Source organism: Oncorhynchus kisutch, linkage group LG2, assembly GCF_002021735.2.
Source record: "Oncorhynchus kisutch isolate 150728-3 linkage group LG2, Okis_V2, whole genome shotgun sequence".
Taxonomy (NCBI): domain Eukaryota; kingdom Metazoa; phylum Chordata; class Actinopteri; order Salmoniformes; family Salmonidae; genus Oncorhynchus; species Oncorhynchus kisutch.
In genome coordinates this window covers 25,178,402-25,199,712 of record NC_034175.2, presented here as the reverse complement: position 1 = coordinate 25,199,712, position 21,311 = coordinate 25,178,402, and the positions used below count along the sequence as shown (strand labels likewise).

The 21,311-nt window shown below is 42.8% G+C and overlaps 2 protein-coding genes across 10 annotated transcripts in view; both read right to left on the bottom strand.

The window, feature by feature from the left end:
- Positions 1-359: 359 nt before the first annotated feature.
- On the bottom strand, positions 360-16,078 carry LOC109910270 (peroxisomal targeting signal 1 receptor). 6 transcript variants are annotated; one of them, XM_031791752.1, is made up of 17 exons: positions 15,711-16,078; positions 13,497-13,653; positions 12,594-12,632; positions 12,306-12,426; positions 11,885-12,037; positions 11,636-11,720; positions 11,001-11,091; positions 10,476-10,598; positions 9,624-9,737; positions 9,050-9,133; positions 8,326-8,445; positions 7,745-7,888; positions 7,493-7,563; positions 4,676-4,888; positions 4,263-4,428; positions 1,944-2,101; positions 360-1,665 (listed from the first exon to the last, which is right to left on the bottom strand). In XM_031791752.1, the coding sequence occupies exons 2-17, from the start codon at positions 13,608-13,610 to the stop codon at positions 1,425-1,427; spliced, it is 2,037 nt and encodes a 678-aa protein (XP_031647612.1). In that variant the 5' UTR covers positions 13,611-13,653; positions 15,711-16,078; the 3' UTR covers positions 360-1,424. The 6 variants fall into 6 exon arrangements, with proteins under 6 accessions (XP_031647612.1, XP_031647619.1, XP_031647622.1 ...); XM_031791759.1 differs by having other exon boundaries at positions 15,869-16,078; XM_031791762.1 differs by lacking the exon at positions 15,711-16,078 and adding an exon at positions 13,771-13,792.
- Positions 16,079-16,397: 319 nt separating this feature from the next.
- The window catches only part of clstn3 (calsyntenin 3), a 37,635-nt gene continuing 32,721 nt past the window's right edge, over positions 16,398-21,311 (bottom strand). For all 4 annotated transcript variants that reach the window (XM_020509284.2, XM_020509290.2, XM_020509300.2 and 1 more), the window contains exons 15-19: positions 20,088-20,249; positions 19,414-19,559; positions 19,028-19,163; positions 18,531-18,715; positions 16,398-18,396 (exon numbers count right to left, since the gene is read on the bottom strand). In XM_020509284.2, the coding sequence (XP_020364873.1) occupies positions 18,247-18,396; positions 18,531-18,715; positions 19,028-19,163; positions 19,414-19,559; positions 20,088-20,249 (779 nt within the window). In that variant the 3' untranslated portion in view covers positions 16,398-18,246. The remainder of the gene's footprint in view (positions 18,397-18,530; positions 18,716-19,027; positions 19,164-19,413; positions 19,560-20,087; positions 20,250-21,311) is intronic.

The following is a 21,311-nucleotide window of genomic DNA, read 5'->3' as shown; positions in this document are numbered from 1 at the left end:
TACAATAATTATATTACAGACAATATGGCAAAAAAAAGCATTATTTTACAATTAAGCTAATTATTTTACAACAAGGGCATTTGTCTGAAGAAAGAAGGGTTGAGGGTGGGAAGAAGTGCACCTCTTTCGGTATACCATCCCCTTTACACTGATGTCATCCTCTGTCCAAAGCCGAGTCATATTCATTCTTGCACACAGTAGCAACAGAAAATGAAAACAAGCGTTTCTTATTGGACAAATTCAGGTAGGTCCCTCCCCGTTCGCTTCCATTGGGTTACTACTAGCGAATACGACTCTGGTGTGTACAACTCATGTCAGCAGTCTCATTTCTCTTGAGTACTTCATTGATTGATATGTCATTGATTGGACTGAGTACAAGTATAATTAATTCTCTAAAATAACGAGAGAAAAAAAAAAAAAAAGACACCGGCTCCTCAAGGACGGGAGTTCAGCACCCCTGCTCCAAAGCCAGATATCTATATTACTGTAATGGTCTCTTTTAACCTTCAGCAATTGATTCGGAATCAGTAAGCCAGCTTTACAACGTTTGAACTTCATATTTTCAAGGGGGAATAAAAAAGGAAAAACAAAGATCCTCCAAACAAACAAGATCATATATTTTCTTTACATTACAGGAACATTCATCTCAACTTGATCTTTTGCTCTACCACGTCTGTGTTTTATTCCCTCTGGAAAACATAAGGTGCAAACGTTTCACTAGTATCCAATGTATACATTCCATGGTTCATAGGGCTGAATGAAACTAAGGGAGTCACGTGACTCCTCAGTTTCAATAGGCATGATGATGCCTCTGATTATGAGGAACACAAGAACATCCCTGCACCAGTTGCTGAGGACAGAGGGTAACTAACCAGACATCTGGGAACTAGCCTGGGTACCAGTCTGTTTCTGCTGTGTGTCAAACATGATAATGAAAAAAGTAGGAACCAACTGGAAACCAGGCTATGTCAGAGTGATCAGGGGAGGAAATAGTATGTATTCAATACACCTGGTATATACGGTGCATTTCCCTTGGTTGCTGAGCCACATCAAAATGTCCTTCTCACCTCTCCTCCCTTTCGGCCAACTCTCACCTTGTCACACATCATCCTACCTCTTCCTGAAAGGATTGGATAGGTATCAGGGTTGGTGTCAGTTCCATTTCAATTCAGGAAGTAAACTGACCCCAACCCTGGTAGTTATAAGCAAGATGGCAGAAATTCAACAAATGGAGCTACTTCCATGTTGTTTATACTTATCCAATAATTTCAGGTTTATATGAAGTGCCTATAGGGTTAGGGGGTTGTTTGTGGACAGGACCTCTCGCTCTCCAACTCTCCCAGACACCTTCCTCCCCTAAGTGCGCACTCACACACTATCAACTCTCCTCCTGCCCCTCTCCCCCCCTCAGCCCTCCCACACCTTCATTCCCCCTCCCTCTGACAGAAGTAGGAGAGCAGCGTGTCGAGGTCTCGCCGGTCAGCCGCCGCGTATAGCGAGCTCTCTCCCATCATGCTTAAGGCCATACGCAGGGTGGACCAGATGTTGTCGGACATCATGGTGGCCGCGGCACCCCCTGGGGCCCGGCTGGCACTGACCGTCTCGCCCTCCCCCGATGCCTGCCGCTGCAGGGACAGGGCTTCCAGGAAGTGCTCCACGGCCTCTCTGTAAACCAGGAAGAGAATAGGGGTCAACTTGAAATTGTAATTGTGGTGCATTCAATAGATTTGTATTAAGGCAAAAATAATTATATTGTGAACAAAGTCAATACATTTAATAAAGTCCAAATTTCTACTCCTGGTATGACCTGAATCTACAACTTACCTTTGATGAAACATAAGAAAGTGCAGTGTTTTAGGTGGTTTTGATCAAAAAAATGTAGTGTGTGAATTTTGTTCTTGCACCATTTTGTATCTCTGGCCACAAAAGGCTCTCCCGCTCACCTGTGGGCTCCTAGGTTGACACAGCTGATTCCCAGGTTGTACCGACTGCGGATGAAGCCTGGCTGCAGTTCCAGCGCCCTCCTGTAGGCGGCAACAGCCTCCTCTGAGCGGCTTCCATTGGCCAGGGTAGCGCCCAGTTTATTCCACAGCAGGTAGTCCTGAGAGAGAGGGAAACAGACAGAGAGGTCATGAGCTCCTGAATTAGTGTTGGATACATTTTGAGTTTCTCACACAGACTTATACAGAAAACTACCCTCTGCATTACGTAAACACACAAAAAAAAAACTTGATTTTGGACAAACCTACTTACTTATTTGCTGACTCTTACAAACCGGGGATCATGCACTTAATTTTCCTCACAGACCATCCCCTTGTATGGCACAGTGCTATACGAGCACACTACCATTCTGTTAAGAAAGAGTATGAGCAAAGGGTGGAAACTAAGAATAATGGACAACGAAGACCCTGACACTGACAAAGTTCATGTCAACCTGTACAGTATCTGAAACAGTATTGGTGCAGGGCAGCCTCAAACCATTTGCAGCAGGACTTCTACAAGATCAAAGAGAGAGCACAGCATAAGAAGCTCATCCTTGGACCACATCCCCACCCCATAGACGAGCAGCCCCATACAGCTCTTTGCTGTATCGAGCTGTTCAGAACACTCGAGACAGCAAAGACCCAGAAAACAGACCAGCACAACAATACCCGCTGAACAAGACCCAGGGAGCTGAAGGAGGAGAGAGACAGCTGTCTGGATGAGGGAGAACAGCCCACCTCAGACTCCCCAGCACAGCCGGTAAAGACAAGAGTGAGAAAGAGAGAGAGTACATCTGTTCATTGCCACAAAAGGTGAGCTGAGTAAAATAGTTCAAGAGGGGTAGTTAAGTATCTGTGAAAAAGGAAGGACAATCACAGAACAGAAGCAGAGGGGGGTAAATGCTACATGTGACTAGGGAGGGGTAGTTTCAGAGAGAAAAAAAGTAGGAATAGGGAAAGTTAAAAAGGGGAGGTAGACATACCGTTTGAAGAGGAGGAAAGTAATAGACCCTTTTGGAATACCTAAAAATGCATCCCCCCAGTCTCCCTCCTTCAAGTATTTGACGGTCTATGATTAAAACAATGAGGTATGGTCCACAGATCTAATTGAATCTGAACAACCCTCTAGCTGGAACAGAATATGTAAAAATATGACCTTGGCATCCCATAATCCGAAACCATCCATTTTTACATTTTAAGTTTGTTCACAGACTGTGTTTAACACCAAGAAAACATTTTACGATGAAATTGGCCCCCAACTCTCAACTGTTCACTGTGTCCCCTAAATCAGGTATTCACATGATGTGGGAGGAGTGCCCTGCAGTTAAATGCTTCTGAATTTAAATATTCAATGCTTTGCATCTATTATGTTACTTAACGATGATAGCACCTTGAATATCTCAATCAGTCAGAGAAGATTACTGCTGGCAGGCAGCACTGCTGCGAAACAAATGTTGGCTTAAAGATGGCAACCACCTCACTCTCTCGCATTTAACCAGTGGATAAAGTTACTATTAGAAGTTATAAACAGAATTACCGACAGTGAGAATGAATGATGCAAATCAAGGAACAATTGAGGCCTAGAATTCTCTCAGCTAAAGCCCCACACATACAAACTAATTAATTAATTAATAATAAATAAATAAATAAATATATAATTAATTCGTTTGTATGTGTGTGGCTTTAGCTGAGATTGTTCTTTAGAGAATCAACTATATTTGTCCAGGCCTCAATTGTTCCTTGACTTGGGCAGCCTCAAACCGTTTGCAGCAGGACTTCTATTTTAACTTTTGTTACTTTCTTTGCTTTCAGGCCCACAGGGAAAGTGTGATACGGAGGAGGGGGTCTCTGGTCGTCTTGGGAGAGGGCTGGGGGGGATTGGCGGGAATGTAAGGGGTGACTCAAGGGATGGTTAAGTGGGAGGGGGACTGATAGGCAACTTCAGTTGCTGGATGGGAAGGGGTTATCTTTGTATGCATTTCTTTGTTTTTGCACCTGTAACCCACCGTCTGAAAAGAAAATCAAAGGTGGATCACAAGATTTTTTTACAATGGGATGGAGCCAATTGCTTTCAGGTAACGATTAGCATACAGATCAGAAATTACTTCAAGGAATCGAGCAAGGAAGGATGCAAGTATTCAAACACGTTTGAATTCATCAACTTTATGCTGTTTAAATAAAATTTGGCAAATCATAATCTAGTGTGTCTATTCTCCAAACACACATGAACCACAGATTGGTAAGAGTTACTGCTGTGAAGTGGATAACCTACTAGTGTACCTGTGGTGTGACAGAGAGGGCTGCTGTGAAACAGTCCACGGCCTTGTCATACTCCCCGCTCAGATTGAAGAGGACTCCCAGGCCACACTGTAGCTGGGGGTCGACGCGGGCGGGGTCAGAGTTCGCCGCACTGAGGAACAGGGACTGCACCTCTGTAAACAAAGAACTGAGAGTGGGGGAGGAAGGAGGGAGGCACAGAGATGGGGAAAACGGAGAAGGGAGAAGATTTAACAATTGTAATATTTTAAACCAACAGAGAGAATCCATGTTTTTGAAACATGAGAAAATACAGGAGAACGTCCTGTATTGCATATTTAGCATTTCATTTTGTGTTATATTCATTAGGAGTTCTAAGTACCATTTTGAATATACATGCACACCAAATTTGTACACAATGAAAAAGGTCCACTCACTCTGGCAGCAGTGAGCCAAATCTCTCCCGCTCTCTGGTCCCGCCGTCCTTCTCTCGCTCCCGTTCACTCTGCTCCAGGACTGGCCGGTACGCGGGGTTGTGCCTCAGCCAGTCGCGAAGGGTCTCACAGGCCTGCCTGTGCAGCGATTCGTTGGTGAAACTGACGGCCAGTGCCATCAGAGCGGTCAGGTTGTCCTTCTTCAACTCTATGCATCTAAACGGCGAGAGAAGAAGAGCGAGCAAGAGACAGAGAGAAAAAAAAAAGGAGAGAGAAAGGTGAGAACCCGAGAAAATGTTGTCAGCCAACACCAAGGCAACAAGTCGTCACAGGCATCATGTAACTTCAAGGACTTCCTATTTTGCACCCAAGTTCATGCTTATCATAGCATCTTCGTATTCAAGCCACACATAAAACAGGTATTCATAAATCAAATAAGTACATACCTCATGACATACTCTTAATGTCACACAGGAAACTACGTCCCAAACGGCACCATTATTCTCCATGTCAGGGGTGTCAAACATACAAGCCAATTCAATGCGGCTCATGGGTTGTTTAACACCTACTCATTAAAGGGTTTTTCTTTATTTTTTAAAACTATTTTCTATATTGTAGAATAAAAAAAGTGAAGACATCAAAACTATGAAATAACACAGAGTAAACAAATGTATTAACCAAAAAAGTTAAACAAATCAAAACATATATTATATTTGAGATTCTTCAAAGTAGCCACCCATTGCCTTGATGACAGCTTAGCACGCACACACACGCGTGCACACACTACTGTTCAAAAGTTTGGGGTCACTTAAAAATGTCCTAGAAAGAACACATTTTTTCAAATTGATCAGAAATACAGTGTAGATATTGTTAATGTTGTAAACATTATTGTAGCTGAAAACAGCTGATCTACATAGGTGTACAGAGGCCCATTATCAGCAACCATCACTCCTGTGTCCAATGGCACGTTGTTCTAATTGATCATTAGAAAACCCTTTTGCAATTATGTTAGCAATTATGTTAGCACAGCTGAAAACTGTGTTGCTGATAAAGAAGCAATAAAACGGTCCTTCTTTAGACTAGTTGAGTATCTGGAGGATCAGCATTTGTAGGTTTGATTACAGGCTCAAAACAAGACATTTCTTCTGAAACTTGTCAGTCTATTGTTGTTCTGAGAAATTAAGGCTATTCCATGCAAGAAATTGCCAAGAAACTGAAGATATTGTACAAAGCTGTGTACTACTCCCTTCACAAAAAGTGAAAAAAGTGGGAGGCCCCGGTGCACAACTGAGCAAGAGGACAAGTATATTAGAGTGTCTAGTTTGAGAAAGACACCTCACAATTCCTCAACTGGCAGCTTTATTAAATAATACCCGCAAAACAAGCTTCAACGTCAACATCGAAGAGGCGACTCCGGGATGCTGGCCTTCTAGGCAGACTTGCAAAGAAAAAGCCATCTCAGACCAGCCAATAAAAAGGAAAAGATTAAGATGGCCAATAAAAGGAAAAGATTAAGATGGGAAAAAGAACAGACACCGGGCAGAGGAACTGCTTTGCAGGACAGGAAAATAGTCTAATTCAAACACTTATCAAGAGAACATCCCTGGTCATCTCTACTGCCTGATTTAGCGGACTCACTAAACACATGCTTTGTTTGTAAATTATGTCAGTGTTGGAGTCTGCCCCTGGCTATCCGTAATTAAAAAAGAAAAAAGGTGCCGTGTGGTTTGGTTAATATAAGAACATTGAAGTTATTTAGACTTACAGGAGACTTACAGGAGATACTTAAGTATATTTAGACTTTTACTCAAGTAGATTTTACTGGGTGACTCACTTTTACTTGAGTCATTTTCTATTAAGGTATCTTTACTCAAGTATGACAATTGGGTACTTTTTCCATCACTGATCATTACACAAGTGCATGTTGTGCTAGGGCTAATAAAAGGCCACTATAAAATGTGCAGTTTTGTCACACAACACCACAGATGTCAAGTTGAGGGAACGTGCAATTGGCATGCAGACTGCAGGAATGTCCACCAGAGCTTTTGCCAGAGAATTTAATGATAATTTCTCTACCATAAGCCATCTCCAACGTTGTTTCAGAGAATTTGTCAGTATGTCCAGCCTGCCTGACAAACGCAGACCACGTGTAACCAATCCCAGCCCAGGACCTCCACATCATGCTTCTTCACCTGCGGGATCTCTGATATCAGACACCCGGAAAGCTGATGAAGCCAAGGAGTATTTTTGTCTGTAATAAAGCCCTTTTGTAGGAAGAAACTCCTTATTGGCAGGGCCTGGCTCCCAAGTGGGTGGGCCTACACCCTCCCAGGCCCACCAATGGCTGCACCCCTGCCCAGTCATGTGAAATCCATATATTAGGGCCTAATGAATTTATTTCAATTGACTGATTTCCTTATATGAACTGTAACTCAGTAAAGAAACTGTTGAAATTGTTGCTCAGTATATAATGGACCTACATTTATACCATTTTCTCACCTCTGTCCAGCTTGCTAACAATCACCGAAACAAAAGCTAAAATCAGGTAGCAAAAAAAAAAGTTTAAAAAACAAATGAACAGAGGAAATGTTTTTGCACATTTTGACAGCAAGGAAATAACACATTTTCAGTGTGGCCCTCTGGACCTTGTTGAAGACAGAATGCAGCCCCCAGATGAAAATAAGTTTGACAACCCTGCTCTATATGGTGCACTACTTTTGTCCAGAGCCCTATGGGTGCCTTATATAGGGAATAAGGTGCCACTTGGGACACACTAGGGACTTCTCTCTAGTCAGTGAGGCTGCTATTCCATCTCTTTACCTGCGGAGGGCACTGATGGCTGCAAACTCTTGTTCGTTCTCTGCCTGACAGGTTCCCAGATATTGCCATGCCTAAAAAAAAAGCGGGGGAAAAAAAGAGAGAGTGCTTAGTTCTCTTTCCCTCTTCACCCACCTAATGCTAGCAGAGTAGGAAAGTACCCCCTTAGTCACCAGCACTTGTTAGCCAGAAATAATTTCACCTTGAGATTATATTATATCGGAGTTATTAATTAGAAATTAATGAGTGTCTCACCAGCTGGTTGTCTGGTTCTCTCTGTACGGCGCTCTCAAACAGGCGCACGGCCCCAGGGATGTCCCCTGCCTCCATCCTCCTCACCCCCTCAGCAAGGGGGTCCTGGTGGGACATGTACGGGTTGTCCTCCTCAAACTGGTACCCCTGGAGGGGGTGAGAGAGCGAGGGAGGGAAAGAGAAAGAAAGAGCGAGAGAGTTGAAACATGAACAGCAATTTAGCAGACAAGACAAGGCAGATTTCTTTTTAGCCTGGACAGGTATAAATGCTGAACTTATTCATTGTGATCTGAAAGGCAAAACTTATCCTTAACTAAAAACGAACCCTTATTTTAACCAGGTAAGTTGACTGAGAACACTTTCTCAATTACAGCAACAACCTGGGGAAGAGTTAGAGGGGAGAGGAGGTGGGATGCATGAGCCAGTTGGAAGCTGCGGATGATTAGGCGGTCATGGACACCGGGGTTAACACCCCTACTTTTACGATAAGTGCCATGGGATATTTTTTAGACCAAAGTAAAGAGTGCCTCCTACTGGCCCTCCAACACCTCTTCCACAGGTGGATAGGAAGCTATGTCAAGTACCTTGTCGTAGGAGTTACTGAGCATCTGGTCAAAATCGGAGAGCCAGGGGTGACTTTCTGCATCTCTCTTGGCCATCTCCTCCCACTCCTGCTGCAGCTTCTCCCAGAAGTCCAAGTCGCTCTGATACAGAGGAACAGTTACAGTGTCAAAGTCAGAGGACAAATGATGGAGGTGCTGGGCATCACCATCATATCAGTTGCTGTGGGAAACCCCCTAACATTAACATTGGTCCAAATCACTATTTTTATGGGATGCCCAAGGGTCAATGTGAACTTTGATAAAGGTTCTATATACAGTGTACTTTAAGCCAATGTAATTACCTGATGTGTGAAGTGAAAATGTGCAATGGCATTATTACTGCAATATAGTATATGTAAAGAGCTTAATACATACTGAACACAAATATAAACAAAACATGTAGTGTTGGTCCCATGTTTCATGAGCTGAAATAAAAGATCCCAGAACCTTTCCATACGCACAAAGCTTATTTCTTTCAAATGTTGTGCAAAAATGTGTTTACATCTCCCAAGTGGGTGGGCCTATGCCCTCCCAGGCCTACCCATGGCTGCACCCTTGCACAGCCATGTGAAGATTAGGGCATAATGAATTGATTTGGGCATAGGCCGGAATTATTCTTGATAAATACAATTTGGAAGATGTTTAAAAAGACATTTATGATAATTATTCTGTTATCTTTCCTATTGTATTGTCCTGCATCTCTTACCTCCACAGCAGCTTTAGCTTGCTGGAAATCTGGACCTGCAGTGGCAAACTCATCTACCCATGATTCTGCTGACTCCACTGAGACCTGAACAGGAAGGAAGAGGTAGCAATGGCAGATGTGGACACCAAGTTGTCCATAACTCGATAACAACACTTAAAGTGGGACTTTGAGGTTGTGACAGTAAAGGAGAAGCAGAAAAAGATGGGGAAGAAGGATGAGTGGAAGACAAGATATAGGAATGGGAAGAAGTAAAACATCAGAGAACCACACCCATTCCCTTTCTCCCCTACAATTTACATACCTTCAGTGCAGGTCATTTTTACTACTTCTCTAAAAGTAGTCACTATAATCTAAATGCAAGTTTAATCAGCAAAAATAATGTATCTTCCTTGGGTTTACAAAGTGCTAAGAAACTACGGGACAAACTACAGTGGGCACAACCTTCTGCCACTAAAAACAGCCATCCAACTGCTGCAAAAAAAGGCAGATGAAAAATATAATCAGCTCAACTTTCTTGACAGAAAACCAGTTGCGGAACCACTGGGCAGTGTTGCCATTGCGTCAGGGGTCCTACCTGCTTGACAACAGAAGCCCATTGATGTGCCTGGTTAGCCTTAGCTTTGGCAATCTTCTGATCCCACTCTTGGGTTGTCGAGGGTAAAGTCCCTCCCCCAGTCTCCTCCAGGAACTATGGCAACCAGGGAGCGGAGAACGGGGGGAGGCGTGATTGTTTTGTCGCAGGTGTGAGGCATTGGGTTTTTGTTTTGGGAGAGGTGAGGACGGAGGAGTTTTAATTTGGTACAAATGAATGGGGGTTGTTAATCGAAGGAGGGGAAAGCCAAGAGTTCACGGCAGGGTCGAAGGGGGAAAAAATAGATGTCACAGTTAAAAAGAGCAACCATGAGAACTCCTATGACTACATACACCAGGGCTGGGATCTAATTCAGGAAATGACTTGGAATTCAACTCATGATGAAAACAATACAAAAATGCCTATTATATTATTTTTCAATCCCCTACCGGAATTGAAAAATAATTTCCCCCAACCCTGTTAAAAACATACGACTTCACCTGATAAGGGGAACTGGAAGTCTGATTCAAGATGGGAACAGCTATGATGATTTTCATTGGCAGAAGTTGGCTGATAGAAATCGCATGTATTGAAAGGACAATGCTCTCTTTTCCACAATACATTATTTCTACACATACCATTTCCAAATTATACATTGTACAGCCTAGTGCAAGGCTCACATACAGAAAAGTTCATGGCCATCACTTGGTTAGTAACAATTGCAGGGGTCTGCACCAAATACTGGGATGTGGGGGGTCATGAGGCACAAAATGAGGACGCTTGAGCCAAGATGGCTCCCTGTAGGTTGACAGTTGCACCCTTCCCCTTGTGTCTTCAATGGAAGTTGGGTCCTACCTGGTTGAGGTTGGAGGCCCAGTTCTGAGCCTCCTTGGCCTGAGCTCTATCTGTGTGCTGTTTGCCTGCTCTGTCCTCCACTGTGACACTGCCCTCGCCAATCTGCCTAATGAACCGCAGGAACTACAGTGCAACACAACAACAACATAACAATGACACAATATCCATTATGGCTTATGGACCTAGATTGGTCATGAAATCAGTTTGTGCTTTAACCAAATCCCAAATAATGACAGAGGACTTGGATACCACACAAACAGTTCTGAAGACCAGGTTGTAAAGAGTCACTATGCTACTACGGTCCATCACAGCAAAATGCTTTCCCATGAAACATTTTGATGTCTAATTGACTACAAAGAAGCGTCTCTCACTGAACAATTCAAAAGAAACGGCTACAACTACAATTATCCTGTTATTGCAAAGCTACATTACTTCTATGGGCAAAGAATGGGGAAAGGGTATGGGGATAGATATGTAGAAAAAAGTATGAAACACACGCGACACGGAAATAACACACACACACACCTCAGTGTTCTGTAACTTGGGGTCATTGACCTTTGCGACCAGCTCATTGGCTGTTTGCTTCAGTTCATCTCCTGGTAGGTACTCTTTCGTCCTATTGGATTTACAAACATTAACATCAAAGGGTTAATTTAAACAGCTAACGGAGTATCAAACAGTGATTATTTTAAAGAACAAGTGGGTTAAAGAGACCATGTACATTTTACATAATCACACTGTATCCTTGTAAATATATTGGAATTGAAATGCATTGTCTCTTTTCACAATACATATCCAATAAGGATGGAATCAAAAGACTTTTGAATACATAATTAAATGACTGCTACTTACGGAGTCAATGCATTACATACACACACTAAATGCCTGTGTGCGGGATTTACTGGCTTTAATTGTCTTTCTTGACTTAAGAGTTATGCAATGACTTCAATTCACTAGCACAAAGCTATGTTACGGCCAAAGCCCTTATAAAGTGAATGCAACAACACAGTGTTCTGAGAGGACGACGTCAAGGATTTTAAGACACACTTAGCGACTCAACATCACAATGGCACCATCTTCTCTGGAACATTCTTAAGGTTTCTCCGAATGTCCCTATGTGTCCCTTTCTCTCCTCTTTTTCTCTGTCTCTCCATTATTACCAGTCTTGCTCCCTCTCTCCCAGGTCTCCGAGCCATAGCTTCTCCTCTGACTGCTCCAGATACTCCTCTGCCCAACGCCCGGGATCTGAGAAAGAGAGGAGAGAAAGAGAAGAGAAGAGAAAGAGGGGAGAAAGGGAAAGAGAGTAAGATACAGATTATTTCTCTACATGTTAGAAGTTGTGGCCACAAAGTACATTCAAACAAATGGTTGGCAATTGTGCCTACCATTGACATTCCAAAAAAATGTACCTGTGCCATCGGTGATAAACTCTCTGGTCCAATCAGCGTCGGCCGGGTCTCCAAGTCCCGCCTGCCCCGATGAGGCGGCGGCAGCAGCATCTGCTCCCGACAGAAACTCAGACGTCCAATCACCAGACAGGGCCAACGCAGCCACACCCGGAGCTACGGACAGGACAGGAGGGAACGGGTGTTGTTTTCTTCACACGTTGGTAAAATAAAGTGTGTTTTTCAGTGTAAGTACTTGGATGGAAGGGACAGGAAAACGTAATAAAAAGGTGTCTTGAAGTGTCAACATATGTTCCAAAACCTGTGGGGTAACAATATGGAAGTGCTCCCGGCAGCTGGACAGGCACACCGCAAATCTTTAATAGTGTTGCTTCTGTTGCGTTGGAGAGTATAATAGGGTATACTATTACTGCTGTGTGTGTACCTCTCTGTGGAGCCTGTCTGTAGCTCTGCTGATCAATCTGCTGCATTTCCTCCAGTAACTGGCCCATGTCGAAGCTGTGAGGGGGCCGTGGAGGCGCCTGCTGCATGAACTCATTCACCAACTGGGACACACACACACACGCAGAAGAGGTCATCAAATGCTAGCCTATTCAATAACGATTAACAAATCTCATGAATGAAACGTGCTTTCATATTCCTTTTTTCGGAATATGTAGACAGAGCACAACAGTTCGAATCAAGAGGACTGGGAAGGTAATATGAGACTGACCTCTTCTTCTGTTGCTATTTCAATGGGTGTAGGGGGAATCTAGGAGAAAAAGAGGGATGAAAGTGATACTGTGAGATATATTTGTGAAAGCTATAGTACAACTAAGTTGCAGTATCTTGTCTAAATTGTCAAGGTCATGGTTGCTCCACTACTACAGCTAAAACGGCTTGACCAAGTTAAAAGATCTGACCCATATTACAGGCGCAACATTTTTTTTCTTCCTATAGCGAATCGCCGGGACCACATTTTACATTCAGAAACCATGTCGGGGGCCATTCTAAAACTACTCGCATGTCGTTAACACTTTGTTACCTCGTTGGCTAGCTAGCTAATAAACTGTTAACTTTACCAGTATAGCCAAACATTTGGGGGCACAGAAAGGAAAATGCATAGGTTCTTCAGGAGATCAAAGATCATAGAAATCACAAACCTGATGTTTTTATAGAGACAGTGTACAATTTTAAATGTAATGTATCTACAATAGGAAAATAGTGCTTTTACACAATGTAGAAACCTAATATTCCACAAATTACTTAGTAATGTCATTTGAACTTTTATAATAAATGTCTTTACAGTGTTACATTTTAATTTATAGGGCATAACATGTGCTTAAAGTAGATAGAATTCATATAGGCTGTATCTCAATCATTTTTAAAAATCTCAGTTCTGGTGCTCATAAATTTCATGTCGTGCTCCTAACTTTTTAAAAAAAATTGGGAGCACCAGTGTTACCAATGAAAATGTTACATTTAGAGCCCTGGATGGGCCCCACCATTGACCAGGAAAAATAACTCTCAATGCAACATGGTCAATAACAAACGAATAATATACAAAACATAAAACATGGATTACGGTACATATTCCATACATTCTTTATTCTAATTTCTACAGGTGACTACTCACAGTGGGCGTTGACCTGTGCCTCCAAGCTCCTCCCTCCTGGGTCATATGACCCGTCAGCTTCATGAGAGGATTGGCTCCCCCGCACTCCCCCTCCACCAACTCCCGCATCGCCATGGCAACAGCGGGCAGCGGCGTATCCAATCAGATCACCTTAGAACTGAGGAAAGGAAGAAGTTCATAAAAACATTGACTTATCCATTAAATGATGAATGGAATTATTTGAACATTCCAAACATTTCACATCTAATTTACTCAGTTTGATAATATCACATACAGGATCCTGCCTGGGTGCCAGACTCTTTCTGCATTTGTTGAGGTGCCTAACAAGACAAAACATGTGAGCTATTAAGCAGAGATAGACCGGCACCAACACTATTCATGGTCCCATGCAAGACAGCTCAGGATAAACCATTTGAATACAAAGAGGGTGTACCGGTATCAAGAAAAACCATAAGAAAACTGAATGTCCGCTCACTGTTGGGCAGTCATTTACCTTCCTACTACAGCTAGGCTATCCTTTTCTCCAGCTCCTGTGCAGTGTTTGGACATGCGTCATCACTCTTTTCAACCTTTCACATCAATCAAAGCAACAGGAGAGAGCTGTTTGAGATATATGGAGGTCTATTTGAGGATGAAAGGGCTAGCCAGGCCAAATTGAAATCTCATCCCGGGTACCCAATGACTCATAGTCCTCTCCTAATCTAACATGCTCTATCTGTTGGATTATAACACACACACACACACACAAACGGATGCCCTCCAAGGATACCAAAAATGTAGCAAGAAGTCAAAGAATGGCTCCACAACAGGACTGAGTGAAAATAGCCTTGAGCTTCACTTTCACTCTTCCAACTGGCTTTTCAGTCTTTAACTCACTCTTTAAATACACACCTGGCCCTTTAAGTGACAGAAAACATTCAAGGGTGACAACCAACAGTCAATGCAACTCCCTCTACTGCAAAGCTGTAGTAATATTCCCCGATCCACAGTCCTCTCCCCCACAACAGTGTGTCACTGCAATCAAATGTCGGAGAGAGAGATGAACCTGCTGTTCACATAGCAGACCTACTATCTAGGCCAACAACAGATGTACATAGATAGTGGCCTACTCAACTTCACTAAACCTCTCAGACAAACACAATTATGACAATTTCTATAATGCAGTCAGTCCTGGAGCTGAGAAGTTAAGCCCTTTCCCATTCCACCATTTCACTACAATTCAAGAATGAACAGAACCAGACACACACAACTGCAGGTAACCTTGCCCCCAAAAATAAGGGGAGACAAGGCTGTACCCTGTCCACAGGTGGTCCAGTAGCTACACTAGGGTTTAGATTTAAGGATTTCTTTCCACTGACCCAAACAGATGCTGTACGATTAGGGCCTTGGTAAGAGGATTATAGACAGATATGAATAAACACTGTCACACACACACACACAAAATACTGTGGATAGAAGAGACCGTCTTAATGAATATGTATAGTCCCAAAATGAGTGAGTGTGCATGGGTTTAATTCAGTTAGTAGGTATTCATTGTTATGTGTCAAACTTGGCACTGTATGACAGCATGCTGTAGCTATATTGGCTCTACAGCAAAACATAAGTTGGCTTCTCAAGTTGAGACTGTGTGCATGAAAATGCTATGATGAAGGTATGATGCTTTGTCATGTTGAAACATAAGGTTAGCATTGCTATGCTTTTACCTGAAAACCACCAGCTGAGAATTCAAAGAGCACCATAAAGCGAACCATTGCCATCAGATAGCAGTAGGTACTATAGATGCTATCTACTATACTAACTAGCTACTATACCGCACACATCCCACTACACCATGGCAATAGTCCATGCACAAAAGTTAAGAGGGAGGAATGTCTTAGCCAATTTGATGTATAAGGTCGCATTACCTAAATTCATGTCCTCCCAACTAGCACTGTAACGATAAAACAGTGACTTTACACAATATATGTACTGTGTGCCAGCTAGCTAGCTAGTTAGCTAACGTTCTTAGTCTTTAGTGGGTGTAGCTAGCTAATTATGGTTAGAGAGCGTTGAGCTTGCAAAATACATTCAGCAAAACATTGAACGCTATCTAGTTGCGTGGCTAGCTACCTGTTCGCTACAATGCATGTTGATGACCAAATGCTAGCAAGTGAACAGTTAGCTACAAAAATGTGACAGACCATTATTCGACTGAGAGCATAATGTTCTACTCACCACAACCTACTGCTGACTGTAGACCTTCCTACTAGCCTCTTCTCCTAATTGTCTACTTTGAAAATAATAAATAGCTGGCACATTAAGACACCAGCAAAGCTACTGAGTGTGAAAGTAACTCTTTACCCGTGTTTATTAGCGCGTGTCTCTTTATTTACCTCCTGCTCTTTCCCCCATGACCCACAAAAATCTCCACAGACCCACAGCTAATCCTGCAAGGCGTATTCTCGAACAGCGTCGACGTAGCCGTTGACTGACAGACTATACGGAATGTGCGCAGAACGAGTTTGTGCGTGTGTAAACGCTGCAGATCGACGTTGCCATTTATGCCAAGGAATATTGTAACATTCTCATACTGTTCGATTAAGGTGCAATTTCTGGCTACATTGGTGAAACAATTTAACGAAAGGGGCGTAAAATTGACCTTGATTGACAGTGGGCGAAGTACGCAAGGGAAAGCAAGGTTTGCGTATATTATTGTGCAAGATATGAATGAATTGCAAAGTCCAACAAATTTGTCCTGCTTTGTGGCAACGTCATTTTCCGTCTCAAACTGGTTATTCCAAATATATGTAGGCTTTTACCAAGGAATTTGTGTATTCTCTCAAACCATCCAAAAAGTACTCAGAAGATGGTAGTGATTGTGAAATATTTTCAAATTGATTATTTACTTAAAAACAGGCAGCATTTAGACCTCATCAGAGTGTTTTATTATGAACTTTGAAATGTTTTCAGACAGTTATCAATAACAATCATCTTCATAATCCATGTTGTCATTGTATCAATAATTAAAGTTAATGTCCCAATAGTAATAATATAAGTAATTAATGCAATTTGTTTTCCATAATATTACACTGAAAAACAACAGGCTTTATTTACTGACAGGTTTATCACTGCACATTGACACACAGACAGACAGCAATAAACACAGAAGGGGGAAGTGAGGGAGGGATGGAGGGAGGTGGACCAAAGAGATGGTGGGGACTGGCACGAAAACAAAAAGACAAGAGGGAAAGTGGAGCTGGGGAAGAGAGAACGATTTGAGAATATTCTAAGGGGTGAAAGAAGGAAGGAATGAGAGAGAGAGGTGACAGAGTAGGTATTTACCAAAGTTCCCTCCATTTACTGTGATTCAGATATGAACACGATTTTAAATTACAACAATTCAACACACGAATGAATACACTCATCAAGTCAGGAATCATCATCCTTATTACTACTACTACTATTATTATTATTATTATTAGTACTCCGTATTCTGATGGTGTAACCTTAAAAATATACAACAGCTGGTCAAATGATAAAAGAGTGTAATTGGTAATAAATAATATGTATATGCAGCTCCCTCTTTAAGAGTACAGACAGAGAGCAAGCGTTGACTGCAATAATAATAATAATAACAATAATTGTATGTACAGAAAATGTAATACAATCAAAACTGCCCAAGCTGAGCTGACATTCTGGATACAGCAGGTGTTGTGGCGCGGGTGTGTCTTTGTCGTGAGATTGTTACGAGAGCGGTGGGTTGTGAGTGTGCAATGGTGTGTGTGTGTGTGGGGGGGGGAGGGGAGGGGGGGGGGGTCGCTCAGTCGAGTCACTGGGGTTGTGGTGAGGGTCAGAGGTTACTCTATGCCCTTATCATCAGCCTGTTTGGTTGTCTTGCAAAACTTTACAATGAAAGGGTTCTACCAAGCAATACGATTTAACATTTAAAAGTCTACCCTGACAAAAGGAAAGTTCTGAAAATGTACGCTTTTGCGTCGACAATTTATTTGATCTAATTTAGCACATCACATACAGTATTGTGAAGCACATCGTACATAGTGTGTAAAAATCAGCTAGAACCCTATAATTGTATGTATTTCTATATTAAGGTTACTATGAATGTGGAACTGAGCTGGAGTCAGATCTGGGGGGAGAGGGGGCATGTTTTTGGAAGTTGAGGAATGTATAGAGAGAGAAAGAGCGAGAGAGAGAGATTGTGCAGCAAAAAGACGACTAGATTAAATCTAGAGGTGTTTGGGATAGCGTCAGGATCAGGGTTTGTGAAGAGCCTACACAAGGCTTTGTGTGAATCGATTGCTTCAATATTAATTTTGTGTGGTGGGCAAAGGTGTCTGAAGTGTGATATAGAAATAGTAAAACATATACAATCCTAACTTCACATCTAAGTTATGTAGCCTCAGACCAGCCTGTCTCATACAGACTTCCAAGGACAATGTCAACTCCCTGTGAGTTAGGAATTAGTGCACCACATACAATTTTTGTTGGTTGTTTTGGTCAGGCGGTTAGAGTATACTGTATATATTGTGCCGTAGAACATTTACGTGGTGAAAGATTCAATGCCCTGTTATTGGCTATAGACCACTAATGGTGCTGTGGTGTTGCGGAAATACAGTGTGCGTTATTGTACTTTTACATTCCATAGACTAGAGGTGTCAGCAGTTTTCGATATTTAAACGCTTTGAGGTGAGTGGCGAGCCGTTTTGTGGTTTCCATGGAAATGAGTGCTTCCAGAGAGAGAGAGACGATTGGCTTAGTAGCGACGGGGGTTGCCGTCTCTGCCCTCTTTCTTGATGATGATTCGCTGGTCGTCGTTGGCGTCATCGGGTGACTCCACCACTTCCTCGTCCTCCTCCCCCTCACCTTCGGTGTCAGCTGAGATGCCCATACGAGACTCATAGGACTGAGAGATAAATACATTATAAAATAATCATTCAAATAAATCGTCTCTCCTCTTAAACCAAACTCAAAACTTCCACACTGAAATAAATAAATACAAATCTATTCTATTCCACAAATACACAGTTAGGTCTTTACCTCCATGGGGTTGACGATGATGGTGAGGGCAGAGTCATCCCATTGGCTGCTATCCTCCTTAGACCCTCCCCCGGTGCCCTCGCCACGGCGGTGGATGGAGCGGATTCGAAACACTCCCAGGATCACCATGACAACCAGGAAGCCCACACACACCATGATGATGACTGTGGCCGCTCCTGGCACCACTGTCAGAGGAAATTAAGAGTTTTATATGAATCTTTCAGCCACCATCTGTCATTAATGTCAGTGACACTGACATCTTGTGGTGAAAATGAACCTGTGAATTTTGGTATTTTGAATCTCTATTTTGAGATGGATAGGGTATTTCCCAATAGAAATAAAAGGGGATGGTATTCATCCATCTGTTTTTATGTGTCTGGATTTAACATGGATCAAAACTGATGTACTCAGGAATATAGAGCACAGTTCTCCTGTAAAAGGTAAATCAAGCGAAAAAGGTCAACATTAATACTGAGGTAAATGAAGTTTGTATAAACCTGAGTTGCGGTGGGGGTTAGGCAGGGTGTGTCCACTCAGCTCCCCAGAGTGGTGAGATGGGTGAAGAAACTGCTGCTGGGAGGCCAGGAGGTGAGACGGGTGGTACAGACTGTCCAGGGAGTGCAGGAAGTTCACCTGAGAGCAAGGATGGATGAATATATGGAAGGACAGACAGAGAGAGTGAGTGAAAGAGAGAAAAAAAGAAGAAAAATAAGCCTTGTCACAGAACCTCTTACTAACTGAACTAATGCTGTGCTATCGCTCTACCCAAATGCTAGGTTAAAACCACTTAGCTAGTGCCCTAGTATTGTACACCCCCTTTGAAGCTTATTTGCTAACCCATTTTGGGTTAATTACAGCCTCTATGGTCAGTTAGACTAGTTACCTCCAGTGTGAGCTCGTTGCTGGTGTATCTGCCATTCATCTCGGAGCAGGACAGACGGAACCGCCTCTCAAAACGGGCCGAGCCTTTAGCCAGCCGGTAACGGACGGACCGAAGGACATCCTCATACACGGAGATGGACTCAGCTCCTAACAGAGAGAGAGATGATGAGAGGTAGAGAGCAGGACGTTTAGGGGCAGTTCAACACTGAGGAAACAGTAAGATGAAAAAATAATGCTACAGTTTGTGAACGTGATACAGAGGTGAGACGCAATATGCAACATAGCCTTATGTGTAATTTCAAAATCCCAACTAATTGCGCCATGCTGAATATCACTGTGGGCAGTAAATGAAGTGCTTTAGCACACAGACTATCCCCCTGGTGCAGTTTTCCTAAACTTTTCTTTGTTTTACTTTGGAAATATAGACCCACTCCAGCCTCACTAGCAGGGAATTTATCAAAAGGTGCATTTCAGTAGCTGGTGCAGGGTTCCTCATTACATGGCACAAGTGGGGGGGATGAGCCCCTCATTTTTTTGTCCTCTATTGCTCCTATGTAGTTCACCCAAGCAAGTGGGGAGTATTTCTACTTGGAATATTGTTTTTCAATGAAAACAGTTTAAACATAGCTGAAGTGGGTCTTTAAAATAAAACCGAATAGGGGAAATGAGCGGTACCTGTGATGGCGATGTAAGCAGTGGTGTTGATTATCTCCAGACCCCTCTCTCTCAGGGCATCCATGTCCACCAGGAGCTCCTCCCTCTCTGGGTTTAGCTCCTCCCCCAGGGGCTGGACCTCACAGCCGTCCAGAGTGTGGGCCACGGCGTCTGACATCAGAGCTGGGGGTCATGGGGGGAGCGAGATGAATGGAGGAGAGAATGAGGCAAGAGAGGGAGGGCAAAATATGGAAATAGGGGAAAGGCAGAATGCAACGCAGAAAAAAAGGAAGGGAGAGAGAGAGAAAGCAGACAGTTAAAAGGAGAAAAAAAACGGCACATTAATGACCCAATCTTATAAAACTACAGATAAAGACGAGAGAACACGGGGAACGGGGGAGGGGTTAAGGCCGGGTGGATTAAGTGGATAAAACAGGACTATCCCATTTTGGAGAGACAGAATAAAGTACATAATAGATTAGGTAGTGAGCCACAGATAAAGCATTGGCAGAGACTATGTTCTCTGTTGCTACACAGCTTTATCAACCATGTCCTGACCTGAACAGACCCCATGCAGGAAGAGGCTTTTATACATAACCATCATCATCCTCATAACGGATGACACACACAGATGTGTGCTTCCTCTCCAATATACAGCCATTGCACACATACATATGATTCTCACATGCACAAAGCACTTCTAATAATAGTACAGGGTCTGTGTGGTCCTAGTTAGTATTCAAGCACACAATCATTGGGGGAAGTTGATGGGTGGAGGGGGGCTGGGTCAGTGATGAATATATGTATAGATGGATTAGCTGAGGATGTGCGCACTTCAAATGGAGCTGAAGTCCGTGAGTTGTTGTGATTCTGGATGGCCAGATAGCTGGCCAGATAACAATGACAAGAAACTGCCTTGTGGGGAATTGTAAGTGACCCGTTTCAGCTAATTCTGAGGTGTTTTGACTGATTTCATGTCAATGGCTAAAATGAGCTCGCGAGCTAACCAACAACTGTTACGATGTATTTGAGAGACAACAAGTGCTCATTGGGCAAATGTATTTATGTATTCAATAAACATTGGAGACGGAATATAGTTCACATGTTGTCAACCATTTTTGTTTTGTTTTGTTATTTTACGAGGCAAGTCAGTTAAGAGCAAATTCTTATATACAATGACAGCCTAGGAACAGTGGGTTAACAGCCTTGTTCAGAGGCAGAACAACAGATTTTTACCTTGGCAGC